This window comes from Martes martes (genome assembly GCF_963455335.1).
Source record: "Martes martes genome assembly, chromosome: 13".
Classification (NCBI taxonomy): domain Eukaryota; kingdom Metazoa; phylum Chordata; class Mammalia; order Carnivora; family Mustelidae; genus Martes; species Martes martes.
Window position 1 is genome coordinate 84,945,097 of NC_137901.1, and position 22,127 is coordinate 84,967,223.

The window sequence follows — 22,127 nt, forward strand, 5'->3', positions numbered from 1 at the left end:
TACAGAAACCTGATCCTGGAGAGAGTGGTGTCAGGTTGTAGTCGGGCAGCGAGGGTTAACGCGGGGGACATGGAGGTGGGAGCTGTCCGGTGCCAGCGAATGTACTGGTTTTGACTCTTGGGGTGGCAAGTGACAGAAACAATTCGGTCTGGCGTAAGCCACAAAGGGACTCTGTCAGTTCCCGAGACCCAGGAGTGGGGGGCGGTGGGGGGGGGGTGCTGCGAAAGCAGGCGGCCGGCCAGTAAGCAGAGGAGTGAGATATCCTCGGACGGCGATGAAGTTGGAGGACTGGGACTGAGAGTTTGTGTTGCTGAAGAAGAACAGTGGGCACCCATGGGGGGCTGGTCCAGGCCAGGCCCAGAGGGTGGTGCTCTCTCTGTGTAGCTCACTGAGTCAGTCCTTCCACCCGCCCGGGCAGGGTGGGAGGAACCCGAGAGCCCAAAGTGGGTGGTGAGGTTGCCAAGGCCCACGACATTTTCATGAACAGCGATATCTTTGACCTTTTCTGAAACTTCTCTGCTCTTGGTATGTCCCATTTTTGACTTAAAACCAGAGTTGTTTTCTGCTCTGCTGGGTGCCATAAATATTTTCATCCCAAATTACTGAAAGTTGCTTTTTACTGGTCGCACGGTTTCAGAAAGAAAATTTTCCTCTCCTGTAAAATATAAATGTGGTTTTTGCAAAGCACCCCAAGACTGCTACCATGCTAAGAACTAGCACCGGAAGTTTCCATCTGACAGGTAAAGTGCTTTAGAGGGGAAATTATGGCCAGGAGCTGCTCAGAGGGCTTCAGGATAGCTGCAGACCTGGCTCTTGGTCACCCATGGGACCCTAGCAGGGCGGGGTCCAACCCGAGACAAGGGGTCACCCAGCATGGGAGACAGCGGACCTCTGCCCTCAGCCAACGGATGCTTGATGGGCTCCTGCTCTAGGTCAGGCGTCCCATGAGACTCTGGGGACACAGGACTTGCTTTCTTGGAGCTTAACTGCTAGTGTGGAAAGAGGAGTCATAAACAAATGGCCACATACACCAAAAAATTCTGACTGGAAACTGTAAAAAAATACAGAGAGAGGTTATAAAATTGAGAAGCGTTCTGATTTAGATTTTAGGGGTCAAGGAGGGCCTCTCTGAAGAGGGGCCATGTCGGCTGAGACTTCAAGCTTGAGTAAAAGTGAGACACGCTCAGAGTTGGAAGAAGAGTAGTCCAGGCTGAGGGCAGAGCCTGGGGAGAACACAGAGCTTGGAGGGACAGAGGACAAGCAGGGTGGCTGGAGTGTGGCGAGCAGGCCATGGAAGGAGATAAGGCCAGATCCCACAGGGCCGTGCACATCATAGGAAAAATCTTGGATTTTTATCCAAAAATCAGGGGGCAGTGATATGATCAGGTGCTGAGATCAGGGGTGAGGGTTTATTAGGCCTGCTTGGGCTACTGGTTGGAGAACACACTGGAAGAACTGGGTCCAGGGAGAGAAATCCACAAGGAGACTTTTGCAGTCTTTTCTTTTTTTTTTTTTTTAAATAAAGATTGTATTTATCTATTTGACAGAGAGAGCACACACACAAGTAGGGGGAGTGGGAGAGGGAGAAGCAGGCTCCCCAATGACCAGGGAGCCTGATGCAGGTCTTGATCCCAGGACCTTGGGATCCTGACCTGAGCCGAAGGCAGATGCTTAACTGACTGAGCCACCCAGGCCCCCCGAGGCCATTGCAGTCTGCAGGGTGACAGGATGAAGGCTTGGGCTGGGGTAGTAGAAGAGGAAGAAATGAATAGCGTATGTGGGGAGGGGAAAGCCAGACATGCTCCAGGATCATGGATGCAGAAGGAACCAGAAGGTTCACTCTCAGGAGGTTATGCAGTGGTCATAAGTTCTCCTTGGACCTCTTAGTATCTGAGGAAGCCTCAAATCAGGAGCTCCTAATGCACTTGAACTGTACAGAAGACAGGGCAGAGGAGGCCATCTAGAATCCAAACTGTGAGATTCCTAGATGGAGCATTTCGGGCACTACCCTCTCCAAACTCATCACCTCCAACCTCGCCCTGCAGTCTTTGGAGTGTGGACTTCCCCAGGACACTTAAGAAAATGTTGGGGTTCAGGGAGGCTTCTGAGAGAGGTGGTATCCTTTGCCCAAACTGGGAGCTTGGAAATGTCCAAGCATCATAGAGTAGATGAAAGGACAGTGGACTGAGGGCAAAAGAGTTCAAGTTCTGTACTCCCAAGTGCACTGAGACCTTGAGCAAGCCCGGGGTGCCCGTCTCAGAAGTGCTCCCATCTCTGAAAGTGGGGAGATCAGACCAGGTCATCTCTTTGGACTCTAACCTTTCCTGAGCTCATGAAACCTATTATGAAAAAAATCTGAGTACGCATCAAAGGCCTTCTGTTGGAGAGAGATAATTTTTTTTTTAAAGATTTTATTTATTTATTTATTTGACAGACAGAGATCACAAGTAGGCAGAGAGGCAGGCAGAGAGAGGAAGGAAAGCAGGCTCCCTTCTGAGCAGAAAGCCCAATGTAGGGCTCGATCCCGGGACCCTAGGATCATGACCTGAGCTGAAGGCAGCGGCTTAACCCACTGAGCCACCCAGGTGCCCCGAGAGATAATTTTATTTTACTTTGGAAGGTGTAAAAATATAAAAGAATACAAATACTGGGCACCTGGGTGGTTCAGTCAGTTGAACATCCGCCTTTGGCTCAGGTCATGATCCCTGCGTCAAGCCCCGAGTCTGGCTCATGGCTCATCAGGAGTCTGCTTCTCCCTCTCCTCTCCCTCCCTCTGAACCTCCCCTTCTTGTGCTCTCTCTTTCTCAAATAAGTAAATACAATCTTTTAGAAAAAAAAATGCAGATATTATGAAGTACTTATATAATCACCACCCTAAATTGACAACTATTAACATTTTGTCCTATTTTCCTCAAATCTTTGTGTGATTTAAAAAGATGTTTGTCAATAGCATTCAAGTACTTCTTTTTCTTTTTTAAGATTTTATTAATTTATTTGACACAGAGAGACACAGTGAGAGGGAGCTCAAGCAGGGGGAGTGAGAGAGGGAGAAACAGACTCCCCACTGAGCAGGGAACCTGATGCTGGGCTCGATCCCAGGACCCTGGGATCATGACCTGAGCCGAAGGCAGATGCCCAATGACTGAGCCACCCAGGTGCCCCAGCATTTAAGTACTTTTTGACTCCTTCGGTTCTGAGCCCTTGCCCCTCCCTAAGGGCAAACACCATCTTGTATTTGGTGTCTCCTTTCAGTCCATTTGTTTTTATGTTTGTCCTCCCTGGTGTTCATTGAGCTTCTTGGATCTACATATTTATATTTTTCCGTCAGATTTCAAATTTTTTTCAGCCCATTATTTCTCCAAATTTTTTCTGCTCCAGTCTCTCTCATCTTTTGATACCCTGGGTATATGTATATTAGACCACTTGATATTATCCCTAAGGCTCTGGGTTTTTTTCCCCTACCTTTTTTTCTCACCATGTTTCCACTTGATATTTTCTATTGCTCTGTCATTAAGTTCACTGATCTTTTCTTCTATAGTATCTAATCAGCTTTGAGCCCCTTTGGATTTTTTTTTTTTTTTTTGCAGTTACCATTTCTCTTTTTAGATTCTCTATATGTTCCTTCGTTAAGCTCATATTTTCTTTGAAATCCTTGAACATATTTATAATAGCTATTTACAAGTCTTTGTTGGCCGATTCTATTATCCACCCATTTTGGTAAGCTAAGTGTTTCTTCTCGTTATGGGCTACGGTGTTCTGCCTCACTTGTCTAGTAATTTTTTTTTTTAAAGATTTTATTTTTTTGACAGAGACACAGCAAGAGAGGGAACACAAAGCAGGAGGAGCGGAAGAGGGAGAACAGGCTTCCTGTGGGGCAGGGAGCCCGATGTGGGGCTTGATTCCAGGCCCTGGGGTCATGGCCTGAGTCAAAGGCAGACGCTCAACAACTGAGCCACCCAGATGCCCCTGTCTAGCGATTTTTTATTGTATGCTATACATTTATAAATGCTACATTGTTGAGTATATTTTGTTGTCCTCCCTAGTAGAATTTGAATTTTGTTCCAACAGGAAGTCAGTTTACCTGGGGATCTGCTTGATATTTTCTTTCTTTTTTTTTTTTTTAAGATTTTATTTATTTATTTGACAGACAGAGACCACAAGTAGGCAGAGAGAGAGGAGGAAGCAGGCTCCCTGCGGAGCAGAGAGCCCGATGCGGAGCAGAGAGCCCGATGCGGGGCTCGATCCCAGGAGCCTGGGATCATGACCTGAGCTGAAGGCAGAGGCTTTAACCCGCTGAGCCACTCAGGCACCCCTGCTTGATCTTTTCAAGGCTTCTTTTTAAGTATATTTGGGACAGGTCTAAGGTAATTCTTACTATAGGGCTAGATTATGCATACTAATAAGGCATGACCTTTCTGGAATTTCAACTAAATTCTCAGGGTGTTCAACAAGATATCTCTACTCTGGATGTTTGGAACTCAAGCATCTCCCAACCCAGCCTTGTGTCATCTCTGGCAGCTTCTCAGCTGTGTAGAATTCAGCCAAAGTTGGATTTTTTTTTGGATTTCCTTCTCTGTAGAGCTTCCTAGTCTCAGGTACTTTGCCAGGCACATTCTTGAGGGAGGGAGGCTCGATAGTCTTGCTGCCATAGTCCAGAAAGTACCTCTAGGCAGAAAGCCAGGGTGAGTGTGGGGGTTCACCTTGTCTGGTTCTCTTTTCTCAGAGACCACTTTAAATTTCATTCATTGTATCCAGTTCTATAGATTTTTTATGGCAAGAGCCCTAATCTGCTACCAGTTACTCTATCATGACCAGAAGCAGAAATCTCCTTCTTTTGTATGTTTACACTTCCATTTTATACATTCCCAAAACAGCACATAGTAATACTTTGCATGTATTTTTAAATTTTTACGGAAGTGGTATTATGTTCATATTCTATATCTTCCTTTTCAACTCAACATATGTTTTTTGGGGGGATGATAGGCAGAGGCAAAGGGAGAGGGAGAGAGAATATTACGCAGGCCCCACACCACGTGGGGCTCAGCCTCACAACCCTAAAATCACAACCTGAGCCAAAATCAAGTCAGACACTTAACTAACTGAGCCACCCAGGTGCCCCTAAACTCAACATATTTTTAATTTTTCTAATTTAGAAATATTAGAAAAATATGTTTCTAATATATTGTCTGATATTCTAATAATGTACATTTTTGAAAAAAATATTTTTCAGATATATTTTCTAATGTCACCAGTAAGTGCAATAAAAAGATTTATTTATTTATTTGAGAGAGAACGAGAGAGAGAGAATATGTGTGTCCATGTGCAGGAGGGGGCAGAGGGATAGAATCTTTAAGTAGACTCCCTGCTAAGTGAAAAGCCCGATGCAAGGCTCAATCTCATGACCCATGAGATCATGACCTGACCTGAAACCAAGAGTCGGACACTCACTGAGCAAGCCAGGTGCCCCTCAACGTATTTGTAAAGACCTATCCACATTTATGTATTCATTTCGTCATTTAAATATTTGGGTGTTTTTGAGTGTGTATTAAGTGCCAGACATTGGATAGGCCATTTGCCCAAGATGGAAAAAGTTCCCTCATGGAGCTTAGGGTCTTGGGGGGGGTGGTGAGCGGAGTGTAGGCAGATAATAAACAGATAAATAAGTTCATATATAATGTTACCAATAAATGCAATAAAGAAAAATGAGGGACACCTGGCTGGCTTAGTCAGAACATGAGACTCTTGATCTCAGGGTTGTGAGTGTGAGCCCCATGTTGGATGTAGAGATTACTTAAAAATAAAATCTTAAAAAAAAAAAAAAAAGAAGTGAAGCAGGGTAAGTGGATACGGTGTGGCTGGGGAAGCGCGACCAGACCAGGTTTCAGCGGAGGTGATCTTTGAGGAGAAGCCTGACCCAAGTGAAGGTGTGAACTGTGCAGTTGTCTGGGGTTGAGGGGAGACATTTCCGGGAGGAAGGCCTGAGTATGCTGGGGAAGAAAAAAAAACACCACATGTGCAAGTTTTAAGGAAGGGCATGACGAGATCTCATTTCTATTTGAGAAAGTTCTTTCAAGTTGCTGGATGGAGAATGGATATTGGGAGGAGGTGGGAGTCTGCTGTAGTAATTCAGGCAAGAGATAGCAGGAAATAACGGGGAGAAGTGGTCTTACTTGGAAAGGAGTTAACAGGCAGGGCCAACGAAATTTACTGCTAGTTCAGAATTTTTTTTTTAAGATTTTATTTATTTATTTGACAGAGATCACAAGTAGGCAGAGAAGCAGGCAGAGAGAGAGGAGGAAGCAGGCTCCCTGCTGAGCAGAGAGCCTGATGCAGGGCTCGATCCCAGGACCCCGGTATCACAACCTGAGCCAAAGGCAGAGGCTTTAACCCACTGAGCCACCCAGGCACCCCTGCTAGGTCAGTACTGAATGAAGAGAGAGACCTTTAAAGAATGTTGCCAAAGTTATTGGCCTAAGGAACTAGACAAATGAAATGCCCTAAACTGAGAGGGGGATGTTTTGGGTGTCAAATGAATAATTCTGCTTTGAACGTGCATGCTAGGTATAAGATAACTTTTAGATATCTAAGGGTGGATGTCCTTAGTTGAGACTGGGATTGGAGATAGTGTTTCTGTAGAATGCATGTACAGATGGCTTTTAAAGCTATGCTTCTGAATGAGAAGCTACCGGAACAGAGTATGGAAAAGAGATACCTGAGCCCTCGGTCTGTTGATACTTAAATGTAAGGTCTTCCTCTTAGGGAATCCAGCAAAAGAGACTGGTAAGAAGTAACCGTCGGGGTGGGAGGAAAACCAGGAGAGTAAGGGATCCTAGAAGCCAGCAAAGGCAGGAGTGACCTGCTGTGTTCAGTGGTGCTAAGTGGGTAGCTGTGGATGTCATCAGTGACGTTTAGTAATGCAGTTCATTCATTTTAGCGGCCCTGTAGCATTCCCTCCTTCCTCCATCTCCCACCATTTAGGTGAACATTTGCAGTGATCATTCTTGAACAAACCACTGATTCGAGCACATGTGGGGGTGTTTCTCTCTGGAGCCTTTCTAGGGATGGAATCACTAGATTATGAAGAGAGAGATGCACAGCTTCGACTTGACAGAACAGTGCCAGATTGTTTCCCAAAATGGTGGTGCCGGTGTCAGTTCCTATGTTCAGTGTTCAAGAGCCCCCATTGCGTCACATCTTGCCAGTATTTGCTAGTACAGACTTTAGAATTCTTACCACTCACATTTTCCTGAGTCCTGGTGAGGTTGTGTCTCTGCCATTCGGGTTTCCTTGTAGGTGACCTACCTATTAATACAGTTGCCTAGTTTTCAAAGGAGTTATCTTTTTTTTTTAATTTGTATGATTTCTTTATATATTCTGGACACTGAACTAAACAATGCCTATTAAGTACATTGCAAATATGTGTGTGTCCCACCCAGTCTATGGTATGTCTTTCTAGGGTTGTGTATGGTATTTGTGTGTGTGTGTGTGTGTGTGTGTGTGTGTGTGTGTATGTGAGAGAGAGAGAGAAAGAGAGAAATATAAAAGCTTTTAGTTTTGATGAATCAAGTCTGTCCATTTGTTTTATGTCTTATTTAAGCAACCTTTCCCTATTTGAAGGTCATGATGATACTTGGTTGTATTTTGTTCTAAGACTTCTAAATTTTTTTTTTATTTATAAAAAAATTTATATATGTTACAGTTAATGCATCTGAAATTTATTCTGTGTAGGTTGTGAGGTAGGGCTCGTTCATGTTTTTTGTTTTTTTGTTTCCTATCATGAAGGTCAGGTGTCTTGGCCTCTCCAGCCTTTTCCCACTGATCTCCAGCCACCTCCATCACACCCAGTGCCCTACTGGGGTATGGGTCTGATTGGGCTCTTTTTTCCTGTTCCACTGATCATAGTCCCCATTCTCGGACCCTTACCCCAAAGTTTTCATTATTGAACTTTATAGGAAATTTGATATCTGGTAGGGTCAGTTGGGCAAAGGGAAGATTATTTGCTTTTTGCTTTAAAGGCACTTGTCTTTTTTTCTTTTTTTAAGATTTTATTTATTTATTTGACACAGAGATCACAAGTAGGCAGAGAGGCAGGCAGGGAGAGAGAGGAGGAAGCAGGCTCCCTGCGAGCAGAGAGCCCGATGCGGGACTCGATCCCAGGACCCTGAGATCATGATCTGAGCGGAAGGCAGAGGCTTTAACCCACTGAGCCACCCAGGCGCCCCAAGGCACTTGTCTTTAAACATCTGTCCATCACGCACCTCAAACAGCCCTGGTTGTACTTAGGAAAATGTATTTGCCGCTCACATTTCAAGAACTGATCTGCGGCATGAAGGGGGCGGCCCTCACTTTTCTGTGAAACTCTGGGTACTTTTACTTTTGGCTTTCCACACCCCTGCCCTGCCAACTCTCACCTCCGGTTTTTCAGGTTGTGATGTCTCTGAACCATGGGGCCGCTCTTCCGGTATTTACACGTGGTGGGTATTTTGTGACTGGGCCGTGGTACCAATTTCATTGGTTATTGCCAACCAGACCATAGTGACAGGCCTGATGGGTTCTGGGGTTTCCTGTTGCCTCACCGGCACCGGGACCCTGGATTCCAAAAATAAAAGCACGAGAAACCACCGTGACCTCACGGTCCCCGCTTGCCTGGTGCTCCGCGGGCCGCAGGGCTGTCTTCACCCCCGCGGCCTGGCCACAGCCTGGGCCCTGCTCCCCGCCAGAGCAGCGTGAGGTCCGAGCGGTGGGGACGGGCTCAGAGGCCTCCCCGCCTCAGCGCTGCCTCTGTTTCCCCTTCCTGCAGGCCAGCTCCCGCAGGCCCAGGGCGGCCCCGGCCCAGAGGATGAGCAAGTTCTTGAAGCACTTCACCGTTGTCGGCGACGACTACCACGCCTGGAACATCAACTACAAGAAGTGGGAGAATGAGGAGGACGAGGAGGACGAGGAGCAGACGCCACAGGCAACGGCCTCCGGGGAGGAGGGCAGAGCCCCCGACCCGGCGGCGGCCCCCGGCCCCGCGCCCCGGCCCCCCCTCGACTTCAGGGCCACATTGAGGAAGCTCTTCAGCTCGCACAGGTTTCAGGTAGGTGGGTAGAGGCCCAAGATGCCTGGGGTGGGGCAGAGCCGTCATCCAGGAGTCACGAGGCCGGGGTGGGGGCCTGTCTCTGCCAACGCCCTGGTCGTGTGACGTCGGTCTCCTGAGCCCTCACCCTGTGTCAGGTGCCCCGTCCAGCGCTGGGCAGACCCCGTGCCATCAGGGATAAAGTCATGGTCCAGAGTCAGTGCGAGCCCTGTCCCCTGACGAGTGAATGAACAAACTGTAGGCTGTCCGTACTCGGCCGTGAAGAGGAATGAAGCAGTGACACCTGCTATGAGGGGACGAGCGTTGACAAGGGGACACTCAGAGAAGCCGGACACACAGGACCACCTGTTGTCTGAGTTCGTTGATGCGAAATGTCCACCACAGGCAAACCCACAGAGACGGACGGCAGACGGGGGGTTCCAAGTCGGAGGGAGGGCAGAAAGGCAAGGGCCTGATTAATGGTTTCCACATGGGGTCATCAAGACGTTCCAGAACGATGTAGTGGTGATGCTTGCACACCTTGTGAGGATGCTTGGTGCCCCTGAACCATATGCCAACTTCAGAATGGTTCACATTTTGTTACGGTAGCTTTAGGTTACGCAGGTTTTACTACCTACACAAAAAGTGAATGAAAAGGTAGACATTGGAGGCAGAGAAAACGGTCCTACGTTCATTCGGCCAATACTGAATGTCTGCCCTGAGTTGAACAAAGCCAAGAGGGTCCTGTGCCTCCCAGACTTATCACCATGGGGGCTTCGGTCTCCTATTTTGTGGAGTGATCTGCCTGGTGTAGCCCACTGCTGACCTCCGGGTGCGCTGAGGGGAGAACACGAGAGGGACACACGGACTTCAAAGAACAGCAAAGGGTTCAGTGTTTGTCAGCATCTTCTGACTTTGAAGGACAAATGCAGGCTGAGTCTGGTGGGTCCTGTCTCAGCCCCCAGCCCTGAAGTGGGCAGGTGTCTGGAAGCCTGTTCTGAGGGCCCCAGGAGAAGGCAGGAGGCCCAGGACACTAGGGAAGCACGTGGCCCCTTGTCAGCCCAGGTCCCGTAATGGAGCCATTCTGGGGACCCTGTGGCAGGTGTCCTAAACCGAAATAAACCAGTGCCTCCCTAGAGCTGACTTCCCCTCTGGAAACAGAAACAGCCCTTGCCTCTCCCATGGTTGACTTTGTTCCAGGGTAAAATAGAAAAAAAAATTTTTTTTTTTAATTTTGGTCTTTTTCTCGCTTTCGTGTAGCTTAGAGAAATGAAACAGGCCAAACTCCCCAGCAGGCCTCACAGCTCAATGCGTTCCTCTGTGGCTGTGACAGGAGAGGAAACGTGATATTAAGTTGTTGGGGTTGAAATCCCAAACCCTCAATTTCAGAAGCAGAAGGAGCCAGTTTCCTTCCAGCTGCAAGGGGAACCCTAGGTCTCCCTGCTCTGGGAGGTCCTTCGGCTCCTGACTGGGCCCTAGGGCTGCCCGCTGAGCCAGGACCTCTAAGGACAGTCCTACTGGAGAAGCAGCAGCCCGACCGTTGAAACATAAGCAGAGATGCTTAGTTATTCACTGGACAGTTCCTTCTTGAACACTTTTGCAGGGGGGAGGCGGTGGAGCACAGAGCAGCAAGCATGGGGTACGCCCCTGTCCTTACTCTCAGAGGACCGGTGGTCTGTGGAGAGGCAGGCACTCCAGGAACCATCCCCCAGACTGATGCTGGTTGCAAGTGAAGAGAAGCCCTCTGTAGGGAGACAGAAGGGGGCTCTGAGAGATCCTGGGGGTAGAGGAACACGTGACCTAGGACTGGGTGTCAGAGGACATGTGGTGGAGGAGGCGACATTTCATCTGACACCTGAAGGCGGGGCTGGGGTAACCCTGTGAATGGTGAAGGGAGGAACTTTCCAGGCAGAGAGACTGTGTTTGCAAAGGGCCCAAGATAGGAGAGGATCTGCCGCACTCCTAGAATCGAGAAGGGTCCATATGGCTTACGTGCAGCGAGTAGAGGGAGAACTTGGTAAGAGAGGAGGTGCTAGAAGGTCTTCTGTGGGCACTGGGCGGCCACGGAAAGTCTAAGTGTGTGGGTGGAGGGAGTGACATGACTGGATTTGTGGAGGGGCTCAGGGAGACCAGCATGGAGTGGGGACACCCGTTCAGGGCTTTGATCTCAGCCAGTAGTATCAGCACGCGAGAGGATTCTGGAATCCCTTTCTCGGATACATTGTCTCTACCTGTTCCCATGGTTCGAAGGAGCCTAGGTGGCCTGGTATACAGTTAATTGCCATCACTTCTCACACGGGATGGTACAAGCACGGGAGGGAATACGGGGCGAGTTGGGCCTCTGTCGAATCCGTGGGTGGACAGCGTAGCTGAGCCGGGGGAGGACAGTCGTGAAGGTCAAGGAGCTTCACTTCATTACCTGCTCACTACTGCGGGGCCCTCTACTAAGCACCCATCACACATTACCTCAGGTCAGGCTCCTGCTGTCATTCGAGGGAGGAAAATGTGGTCAGCCCCATTTTCTCCAAGAGGACGTCGAAGCTTAGCGTTCCCACGGGAGGCTCATCGGCCTTGAGAGGTGTGCGCAGGGTCGGGGAGGGTAACACGGGAGCAGGCCCCTAGCCGGGGCGCCACACCACGGCCTGCTCCTGCTGGGCCCGGCCCCCTTCGCCCCTTCTGGATGCGGAACTAACCAGCTTCCCTGAATTCTCGGCATTTCTCTTTGTGACGTGATTCCCCTCCGAAACAGCACTGCCTCGTGAAGTGGCCCATTCAGGGTCTGGGAATTCGTTGACGGAGGCCAGGACTGGGACCCAGGCATTGTAGTTTTGTGACCTTGGATCAGTCTGTCGGGCTCTACTTAACTGAAGAACTCATATAAAGTTGGTCGTTGTAAAGTCAGTAATTCAGCGGCATTTATGTGGCACGTCCACATGCCGTGCAGCCAGCACCACTGTCTTTTCCAGCATGCTTCCGTCATCCCAAAAGGAGATCCGGTACCCATCAAACAGTAGAGCCCAGACACCGCTGATCTGCTGTGGCTACGGATTCACCTGCTCTGGGCCTGGCTGCTGCTCTCGCCCTCGTGGCTTTGCTGCACACTCCTGCGGTGGTGTGTGGCAGGGGCTCCTTTTTTTTTTTTTTTTAAGATTTTATTTATTTATTTGACAGATCACAGGTAGACAGAGAGGCAGGCAGGGTGGTGGTGGGGGGAAGCAGGCTCCCTGCTGAGCAGAGAGCCTGATGCAGGGCTTGATCCCAGGACCCTGAGATGATGACCTGAGCCGAAGGCAGAGGCTTTAACCCATTGAGCCACCCAGGCGCCCCAGGGCTCCTTCCTTTTTATGGCTAAATATTCACTGTTTTTGATGTCTCTGTGCCTTGGTTTTAGACCAGATGAGCTCTCATGTCCTGTTAGCTCTAAAATAAAACCAAAGATGAAGGAAGAAAGAAAAAGGAAAAACCACCCGCCGGAGGCTTGAATCTTTATTGAGCTACTGAAGTTGGATTTGTGTGAAAACGTCATTACTTTGCCGTGCAGTTTTCACAGTAAACCACGTCCTCGAACGCTTTAATTACTGAAGTGATTAGCTATGGGCTGAAGTGGGCAGGAGGTTTACTAGTCCATTTTTGCCAAGGCCTGTTCGGTTCACCTGAAGGTGCTGGCACTGGCGAGAAAACAGCAGATGATCCCATTGAATCCACCTGAGCGTGTCAGATGGAGGAAGCAGGGTCCTGAGGGAGGCAGTGGGGGTTCAGAATTCCCAAGGGACGAGAGGGGTCACACACTGTTGGGGTTCCTCCCATTGCCATTTCCACCACCCTGCCATTAGGGCCCCCAGCAGCGTCTTCACCACCTCTGCCGCGCTGGGTTCCCCAATGTCGGTGAGAGCGCACACTCCCGGCACCCTGTCCCCACCATCTGCCCATCACCCCCCCGATGAGCCTGTTACGTGGACGGTGGATGTCGCTTAATCCAACTGCCTCAAGGAAGGCAGTCCCTGGAGGGACTTCCATGACTCAGATCTCTGAGGCGGATCTTTTTAATTATCTATTGAGCATCTGTTCTGGGTGTACCCTGGCAAGAAAACCTCTAGAAATAGGAAAATTAAAACTTAAAAAAAATTTTTTTGCCATCTAGGAATTAGCAGTTTGGCTTGAGAGATGCTGAGAAACAATGAATGAATATGGAGGACCAGTGGTGACTGTCACTCAGTGAGCCAGGCAGAGCAGATCTGGGAGGACAGGCACTGCCCCGGGGAGCCAACAGGCCTGGAAGGTGCGCAGCTGTGGGCAGCGGCCTCCCATCCCTGGCATCTTCACCCAGTGGTTTTCCCTAGATGTTTCCGGCTCTTAAAGATGGAAGGAGGGTCCCTTTTTAGGTCTCACGGTTTCTCGCTCCTTCCCTTGGTCTGTAGGTTATCATCATCTGCCTGGTCATTCTGGATGCCCTCCTGGTACTTGCTGAGCTCATTCTGGACCTGAAGATCATCGAACTTGACAAGAATGACTACGCTGCCAAAGTAGGGGGCCAGCAGCCCGTTAATACCTTCACTTGTGTCTTTCCGGAGGTGGGCGGAGCGGGGGGGGGGGTGCAGAGAGCACCCTTCTGGGAGTACCAAGTCCTTAACAGAGTTGATTGGGTGCTTCTAACCAAAGAGCAGAGAAGATGTCTTCTTTCCAAATTATAGACAAGCACTTACTATAAGCAGGAAACCTCATTTCACTCGATGGCTCGAATCTCGAGTGGTGCTAGACCGCTGAGCTGAGGCGTCGTCACTGCTTCTAGAGGGAGGGTCTGACCAGGAAAGGGATACTGTCCCATCTTTAGTGGCAGATGAGCTATTTCTCGGCCTGTCAACATTCTGACGTGGTCCCTATGCTGGAGGTCTGCCCACTGTTTATTCCCCAACTCACAGCTGCTGCCTGAGCCCATCCCAGACATTTGTGCAGGCTTCCCAAGGCAGCTGCTGGCTCTTCCTCTGTGGCCAGCCCGAGGCCTTCCACGGATGGGTGAATATTTTTCCTCTCCCTCTACTTTTAACATGATCAGTGACATACCTGCTGTACTGTCTTTTAAGATTTTTTTTTTTTTTTTGAGAGAGAGAGAGAGCACAAGCAGAGGGGAGGGGCAGAGGGAGAAGCAGGCTCCGTGCTGAGCAGGGACACCCCCCCAGCCCCCGCCACCGCCCAGGATCATGAGCCAAAGGCAGACGCTTAACCATCTGAGCCACTCAGGTGGCTGTCTTATGCCTTTTTCCTCAACTTTTTTTATGAAAAATGACAAATACATTTTTTGCTACATTTGCTTTACCTCTCTATATATCCATAAACACACCCATGTATTTTCAACCATTTGAAGGTAAGTTAGACATCAGGACACAAATACTTCGATATGCCTAAGAATAAGGTCATTCTCCTACAGAACCATAATCGCCCCTAAAAAATTATCACCCCTAAAAAAGTATCAGTAATTCCATAATGAGCAGCTTATATTCAAATTTCCTCATTTGTCCCAAAAATATGTTATAATTTTTTTTTCCCCCAAACTAGAATCCAGACTTCTGGTACGATACTTGGTTATATCTCCTCAGGCTCTTTTAATTTAGAAGAGTCCTCCCACCTCTTTTTTCTTTTCCGGTTTTATTTGTCAGAGAGAGAGAGAGAGCACAAACAGGGGGAGCAGCAGGCACAGCAGGCAGAGGGAGAGGTGGGCTCCCTGCCGAGCAAGGAGCCTGATGTGGGACTCCATCCCTAGGAGCCTGGGATCATGGACCTGAGCCGAGGGCAGATGCTTAACCGACTGAGTCACCCAGGCGTCACTCTCCCGCCTTCTTTCCCCACTGAGTCCAGCCAGTCATCTCATAGGGTGTCCCACGTTCTGGATTTGTCTGTTTCCCCAGAGGTCCTTCAACTCGTTCCCTTATTCCCTGTGTACCAGAGGTTAGGTCCAGAGGCTCCGTTAGCAAGAGCACTTAGCTAGTGGGCTGTTTTCTTTACGGCATGGCATGTCACTCCAGGGATACTCGCCGGCATCACCGAAGGCAGAAAGTGTGAGCTATTCCACTGTCCAGGGCCACTTTGCCTTTGCAGTTAGAATTTGCTGTGCAAAGATCCTCTTCCCCAGTTCGCATCCACCTGACGGTCACTGCCCAAGTCAGTGAGTACACTGGGGGATGCGAACTGAGATTTCTGGCATTCGTTCTACATCTGGTAGGTGGGTGGTTTTGTTGGTTTTATACATATATAGAAGAGCTTTCCTTTTTTCCCATCTCTGTATGTATCACCAAGGACTCATGAATTTTTTTTTTTATTCATTGTATTACAATCATAGTCATTCTGTTCAGGGTCCAAATTGTCCTACTAAATTTCGTCACTGTCTCTTCAGACTGACTGCTCTATCCTTTTAAGATGACTACGTAGTCTTTGAGCATTTCCTTGCTTTCTGGCCCCAGCTAATGTCCCAGCTGCCTTTGTACTCTCCCTGTCCTAGAATGGAAATGGTTACTTTACTGAGAGCTAGTATTTCTTTTTTTATAAAGATTTTATTTGACAGAGAGAGAACACAAGTAGGCAGAGAGGCAGGCAGAGAGAGAGGAGGAAGCAGGCTCCCTGCCGAGCAGAGAGCACGATGTGGGGCTTGATCCTACGACCCTGAGATCATGACCCGAGCAGAAGGCAGAGGCTTAACCCACTGAGCCACCCAGGTGCCCCAAGAGCTAGTATTTCTAAATCAAGATCCAGGAACCCTCCTCAATTACCATCTACCTAAGTAATCATTTTTAGTCAATACCTAGGAGTCAGCCTTGGTCTTTAACAATTGCATAGTGCTCCGTATGGAGGGACTGTAATGCATTTGACAAGTGCCTTCCAATAGAATTTCTATTCTATGAACAAGGTAGAAAATCTTATGTCTGCAAATGATGCTACAGCAAAGATCCCTACAACATGCCTTTGTGCCCGTGTGAGCAGAGCTGTGGGATGAAATACTAGCATTTGGAATTACTGGGCCGAAGGGCACGGTGGTTTTCAAACCTGCCATTGCCCAACTGCCCTTCAGAGGGCGGAGCAGAGCCCTTGTCTGTGGTGTCCCAGCTGTGGCCGCAGTCAGAGAACAGCCCCAGTTTGGGATGGGTCAAGTGCATTCGCTCTGTGGTGCCGAGCAGGTGCTCTGCAGCCCAGCACGTGTGTGCGCTGCCCTGGCCTGTGGGCAGCCCTGCGTCATTCTCACTGTGCCTCTTCTGTCCTCTCCAGGTCTTCCACTACATGAGCTTTGCCATCCTGACCTTCTTTATGATGGAGATTTTTTTTAAATTATTTGTCTTCCGCATGGAGTTCTTTCACCACAAGTTTGAAATCCTGGACGCCATTGTGGTGGTGGTTTCCTTCATCCTCGACTTTATCCTCCTGTTCCAGAAGCACCAGTTTGAGGCTCTTGGCCTGCTGATTCTGCTCCGGCTATGGCGGGTGGCCCGGATCATCAACGGTATGTCCCCTGTCCTCCCAGGCCACAGAGGGACAGCTGGCTGGGCAGAGCCTGGGAGTGGACCCAGAGGTCATGGTTCCTCCTCTTCCTGGCTAGTGTTTTCTAGGGAAAAATGAAGTGGTCTGATTCGGTGTCCCACCGCTGCCTCTGTGGCTATAAATTTACACAAGTTACAGATGCTTTAAGAGGAACCACTTTTCTCCATTAGGCCTCGTTCTCATGATTATTAGAAGATATTTGTAGAAAGGGTCAGACTAAGCTTTGATTAAGTCCCTCCAGCTTGATTCCCAGAATACTTTTGTTTTTAATTTGGTGTTTCCTGAAGAATGTTCTACCGAATCCCATACCCCCTGGGAAGGGCACCATCCAGAAGGGGTGATGTAAGCTGAGAAATGCTGGACACTAGATTCTGCTCCTTCGAGGAAGTCGGAGCACTTGTGGGCTCTGAGGAAGACAGAACGCCGAGTTCCCCAAATTGACCACGTAGACACTTCCGGGGAAATAACACCTGTTAACCTGTCGTAGACTCTGGCTGTAGAGAACGCTCTTGGGGAAATGGTGGAGGTCCTGTTCCTCACACACACCCTCGTGGTGCGGGGAGGCTCCGTGTCTGAGAAGCCATGTTTCTGCCATTAACTGCTCAGCTCTTGGGGAACGAACCCTAGTCAGAGGTGCCCAAATGCTGTGAACCCACCCCATGAGAGTCACCTCCAGTGCTTCTGGAAGTCTGTTGTAGACCGTTCACAGGGTGTCTATTTTTGAAGCGCTACCCGGTGATTTGGGTGTCCAGCTGGCTTGGGAATCCCTAGACAAGGGCCCAGCACGACAGGCTCAGTCATTGCCAGTGAGCGAGTGAGGCAGGCCTGTCCTCTGACACGGCGCTCCTTCACTTGGCAGCGCAGTGGGTCCTGTCCCAGCCTTACCTGCTGGCAGGAGTGTCACGTGTCCGACGCAGGACTGGGTGAGGGGCTCTGCCCATGGGCACCGGGGGCTCCCCATGGCTTTAGGAGCCAGTGTAGATCTACTCATGAAAGCCCATTAAGAATATTCATTTGGGGGACGCCTGGGTGGCGCAGTTGGTTAAGCCGCTGCCTTCGGCTCAGGTCATGATCCCAGGGTCCTGGGATCGAGTCCCACATCGGGCTCCTTGCTCGGCAGGGAGCCTGCTTCTCTCGCTGCCTCTGCCTGCCTCTCTGCCTACTTGTGTGTACTCTCTCTGACAAATAAATAAATAAAATCTTTAAAAAAAAAAAAAAAAAAAAAAAAAAAAAAGAATATTCATTTGGGCTCTATGTCAAGGGAAATAAAGGAAGTTTTTCACTTACTATTGAATATGCTTATGTTAATTGATTACTCACTTAATAGAAAAATGCTCTGTGCAAAGGTTATGTACCATGGAGGTAGATAAACCATTACGGTGAACGACTCATGAACACAATTACCACCCTTTACTCTTGTATCACACCACGGTGAGATTTGCTTTTGCAGATAAAACCAAATCCCTGAGATTTGTTCATTTTCTTGGTCTGGATGGTGGCAGGCCACAGGACTGCCTAATGCCCACTGTTGCACTGCCATCAAATTCCGTGGCAGGACATGAGAGGTCTAAAAAAGCAACACAGGCTTCAGTTGGACTCAGACAACCAAGAATGCCAGCGACAAGGGGCCAGTGCTCCTGGGCCTCACGCCCACCAAGTCCAGACATGGTCACTCTTACTTGGAAGGCACGGAACATCCCCAGTTGCTGCACGTTCTTTTGAGGCCACGTCCCCACTGTGACGTGGGCATGTGGGAGCCATCAGACAAGGCTGATGTCCCCTCTGTTGGCCAAGCCTTAGTTGTTCACCTGATAGCTAAACTCAACTGGCTGTGCCTGTGGGAGGCCAAAAGTGGCAATCTCACAGCTCGGCGGCAGTGCTGTCGTGAACAAGCTCTGTGCGAGGGAGTTTAACACTCATCTGGTCAAGTAACCAATAAAGGATTTCTTAGCCCATGTGAGCTGGAGGGAACTATTTCCCTGCTGGTTAGTGAGGAGCTCAAAAATGAAAAATTTGACCTTCCTGGTTCTAATGCCTTTAAGTGATGGACTGTTTTGTCTGCCACCATTCTGCCCAACTGTACACACTCAGAAGGAAGACAGAGGTTTCTTTTCAAGTGGTTAAATCACAAACCTGTATCACTGAGACCCTCAATTATTTTACAGGAATAATTATCTCAGTTAAGACACGTTCAGAACGGCAGCTGCTGAGGTTAAAGCAGATAAATATACAGTTGGCCGCCAAGATCCAACACCTTGAATTCAGCTGCTCTGAAAAGGTAAGAAGACACTTTTGGGAAAATGCCATCTGTTTGCCTTCAGCACGGTGCTTCTCCCTGCCAGGTCCTTGCTCGGACACTGCCCTTGGCTCAGTCTTCCTTGTCCTTTCAGATTAGGCATCGCCTCCTTCCCCACAGCTGTGCTAGGTGCCCCTCCCTGAGGACCTCCTGTCACTGCTGCCCCCCAGGGGACCCCAGATGACTGTGGCAGGTCCGCTGGCCCACCAGGAGCGAAGCGTTCATTCAGTTTTGCATCCTTGGGGCCCACTGAATGGTTGCCACATCCCTGGCAAGGTGCAGCAGGTAAACTGAGTTATGTATCTGCCTTTGTAATGATAGGAACGAGAAATTGAAAGACTGAACAAGCTATTGAGGCAGAACGGACTCCTTCCTGAGGTCAACTAGACGTGTGCCTGCTCCATCCCAAAGAGAAGACCCCTGCCTGACGGGTGTGTACCTCTGATGACAAAGACAGCCACCCCCCCCCCCGGGGCCATTTTGGGGAGAGGTCTGGTTTGATGCTTTTGCCTCACCCCACCCAGCTCGGGTTTTGGGGGCTGGGAGGGAGAGTCTGTGGGAAGGCTTGCTCTGTCTTGGCATGACCGAGAGCTTCCCATCCCATGCTCACCCCGTATCACAATGTATCACAAACTATATTTTCCCACATTGAACTCCTGACTGTTGCTTGAAAATGAACAACAAAGCTGGAAAACTACGAAGTTGTATATAAAATTTAATCTCATCAAATATACTTTTTCACATTTCGCATGTATGAGGAACCAAGGCATCCTTTCATATGAGCATTCTGAAAGACAAAAGAGAAAAGGAAGCTACCTTAGCTACCAGCCCATTCTAGAAAAGTCTTATCGTCTTAAGCTGTTCTAAACAGCTCCTCTTCGTGCAGATTCCACCAGAGAGCGTGTTCTCAGGTACCCAGCCCCCTCCTCTGCAGCCTCCAGCTTCTAACTGGCTCTACCTTGTTCTACCTCCTGACAACATTTTTCTCAATTACTGTACAATTAACATATAAAAGAAACTCCTTCCCTTGGGCCCTCCTACCCTCTTCTTTCCAGCATCCACTGCTTGGAACTGCTCTGTGGCAGCCCGTACAGCGCACCACAGGGAGGGCTCCGGTGCCTGCCACTGAAACAGCAATCAGCCCCGAGACTGCACAGAATGAAGATGACGCTGGGGGGAAGAGCCCCTCATGAGGCCGAGTCCTCTACTTGCATGATTTTATATATAATATTTTGCTATTTTTGTACTCATTTCCATGGGACCTGAAAAGGAAACCTGAACTACAAACAATGAGTATTTTAAAAATAACTCACACTGAAGCAGAGGATGCATAAACCAGACAAACCCTCGACACCTGCTCTACTTCCGGGTCTGGGCCCTCTACCGTCTTCCCAAAGGTGCAATTTGGTTTCCGCACGTGACCTACGCGTGCTGACGGGACTGGAAATCACCAAGACTAGACGGTGCCCCGTTCTAAGGTCCAACCGAGGAGAATAAAATTTCCAAAAGGAGGGGAGTGAGGGCAGAGGGGTAGTGTGTGGTCATAAGGTAACCCCATGGGTCAGAGGTAGAATACCAGGATGTCTCCAAGGAGTCCAGGCCCTACAGCACGCGATTCTAGAGGCGATTAGCAACTTACGTCAAACAAACGGAAAGAAGAAATTAAACGGCAGCTTGGCGTTGATGGTTGGCCGAGCTCTGAAGCCTGCCTCGGCAGGTGCAGATGCGTCCACAAAAGTAACCGCAGTGGAAATGAGAACCGTCCTCTCATTTCCTGAGTTGGTCTGTAATGAAAAGAGTGTTGCAAGCCCTGCCTTCCAGTGTGCGCTCACGTGCTCAGGGTAACAAAGCGGGGACAGGCTGATTCCCTTCGGCCCCAGCACCGTTGGTGCCTCTCCAAGGCATGCGGAGGGCTCCTCCGCCGCTCACTGGGGTGCGAGTTTTTCCCTAGGTTGTCCTAACCCACCAGTGTCAGTCACAACTCCATTTTCAAAGAATTTTAAAGATCAAATCTGAACAAGAATGCTAGTGTCAATTCAACTGTTGTCAGTGGGATTTTTTTCTCTAATAAAATGATTGCTGAATTGTTTTAAGAATTCAGATTAAAGTTCAATAATTCTCACAAAATAAATTTCATTATCACACTTGAGTTTTGTCTGGACTCACATCTTTACCCAGACCTTGAAACCCAAGTTAGACCTACCTCAGGAAAGGAGAATGAGAGGAGACTTGCAGTCACATTTACTATTTTAGCTTGTGGGTTTAGTAAGGACCCGTATTTAGTCCACTTCACTTCTATCACCAAAGCCACGGGGAGCTGGCAAGAATCCTACACAACAAAATCCCATTAATCAATCTGAACATTACACAACCTCATGTCAAACTTAATCTGCAGTTCAGAGTTTTAATTATAAAATGTTTCACATATTACAAAATGTTCTGAACAAGAGAGTGAAGAGACTCGAAGTTCAGATAAAAACAGCTGAGAGCACATATTTTCAAGTACTCAGTGCTCCAAAAATATTTTAACACCTAAAGCATCATTTTCCATCCTCTCCTGTTTCGGAAGAAGCCAGTATTACATGGAAGTTGTGGAGCTCCCAACACCAAACCACGGAACCTTGGGCCTTAACAGCCCGACCTCATCCGGCTCAGAGATTCCTGACGGGAGAAGCTGGCATTGGGTGGGGAGGAGGGAGAGGATGGCATTAGTCATAGAAGTTAAACCCAATTGCTATCCAGAAGAAATATAAATGCTTTCCTTTATTTAACCTCATCACTTGGCGATTAAGCTGTTACACAGGGTTGGGGGGGATGACACACAGTGGAGCCCGTGAGCTGTAAAAGATACGAACTCTGAATTCTCCATGTGATCGGAGCAGGTTGGAGATGTGGGAGCGGGCCTGAGGCCTCTGTCCCGGGAAGAGTGGCCACGGGGGCGGGGGCCTTCCCAACCTTTTCCGGGCCTTTACATCGTGTTTGTTGGCAAATGTGACAACCACTGAAGCTGCATGACAGGTAGAAGGAATTCTACTGTAATGTTCTACTTCTGTGTATGTTTTAAATTTTCCCACAAAAACAAGCTTTTTAAAATATGCCTCTTCAGGGCATGAAAAGCTAGCAAGCCTGCTAAATTTGGTTCCTGCCAAAAAGGCACGGATGGAACTCCTTAGCTGGGAACTGCCTTTTAGGAAGGTTGCAGGCTGAAAAAGTCTGTGAGGATCTGTTATTAGAAGAGGCAACACGCAG

General features: G+C 48.8%; 2 protein-coding genes across 3 annotated transcripts in view; one reads left to right on the plus strand and one right to left on the minus strand.

The window, feature by feature from the left end:
- The window catches only part of HVCN1 (hydrogen voltage gated channel 1), a 35,661-nt gene extending 14,634 nt beyond the window's left edge, over window positions 1-21,027 (plus strand). For both annotated transcript variants that reach the window (XM_080821338.1, XM_080821339.1), the window contains exons 4-8: window positions 8,801-9,079; window positions 13,477-13,581; window positions 16,313-16,544; window positions 18,748-18,860; window positions 19,200-21,027. In XM_080821338.1, the coding sequence (XP_080677464.1) occupies window positions 8,801-9,079; window positions 13,477-13,581; window positions 16,313-16,544; window positions 18,748-18,860; window positions 19,200-19,265 (795 nt within the window). In that variant the 3' untranslated portion in view covers window positions 19,266-21,027. The remainder of the gene's footprint in view (window positions 1-8,800; window positions 9,080-13,476; window positions 13,582-16,312; window positions 16,545-18,747; window positions 18,861-19,199) is intronic.
- TCTN1 (tectonic family member 1) overlaps window positions 19,581-22,127 on the minus strand; it is a gene marked incomplete at its 5' end in the record, with an annotated part of 29,623 nt that continues 27,076 nt past the window's right edge. The window contains 2 exon segments of the mRNA XM_080821337.1: window positions 19,581-20,662; window positions 21,082-21,207. Coding sequence (XP_080677463.1) covers window positions 20,519-20,662; window positions 21,082-21,207 — 270 coding nt within the window. The 3' untranslated portion in view covers window positions 19,581-20,518.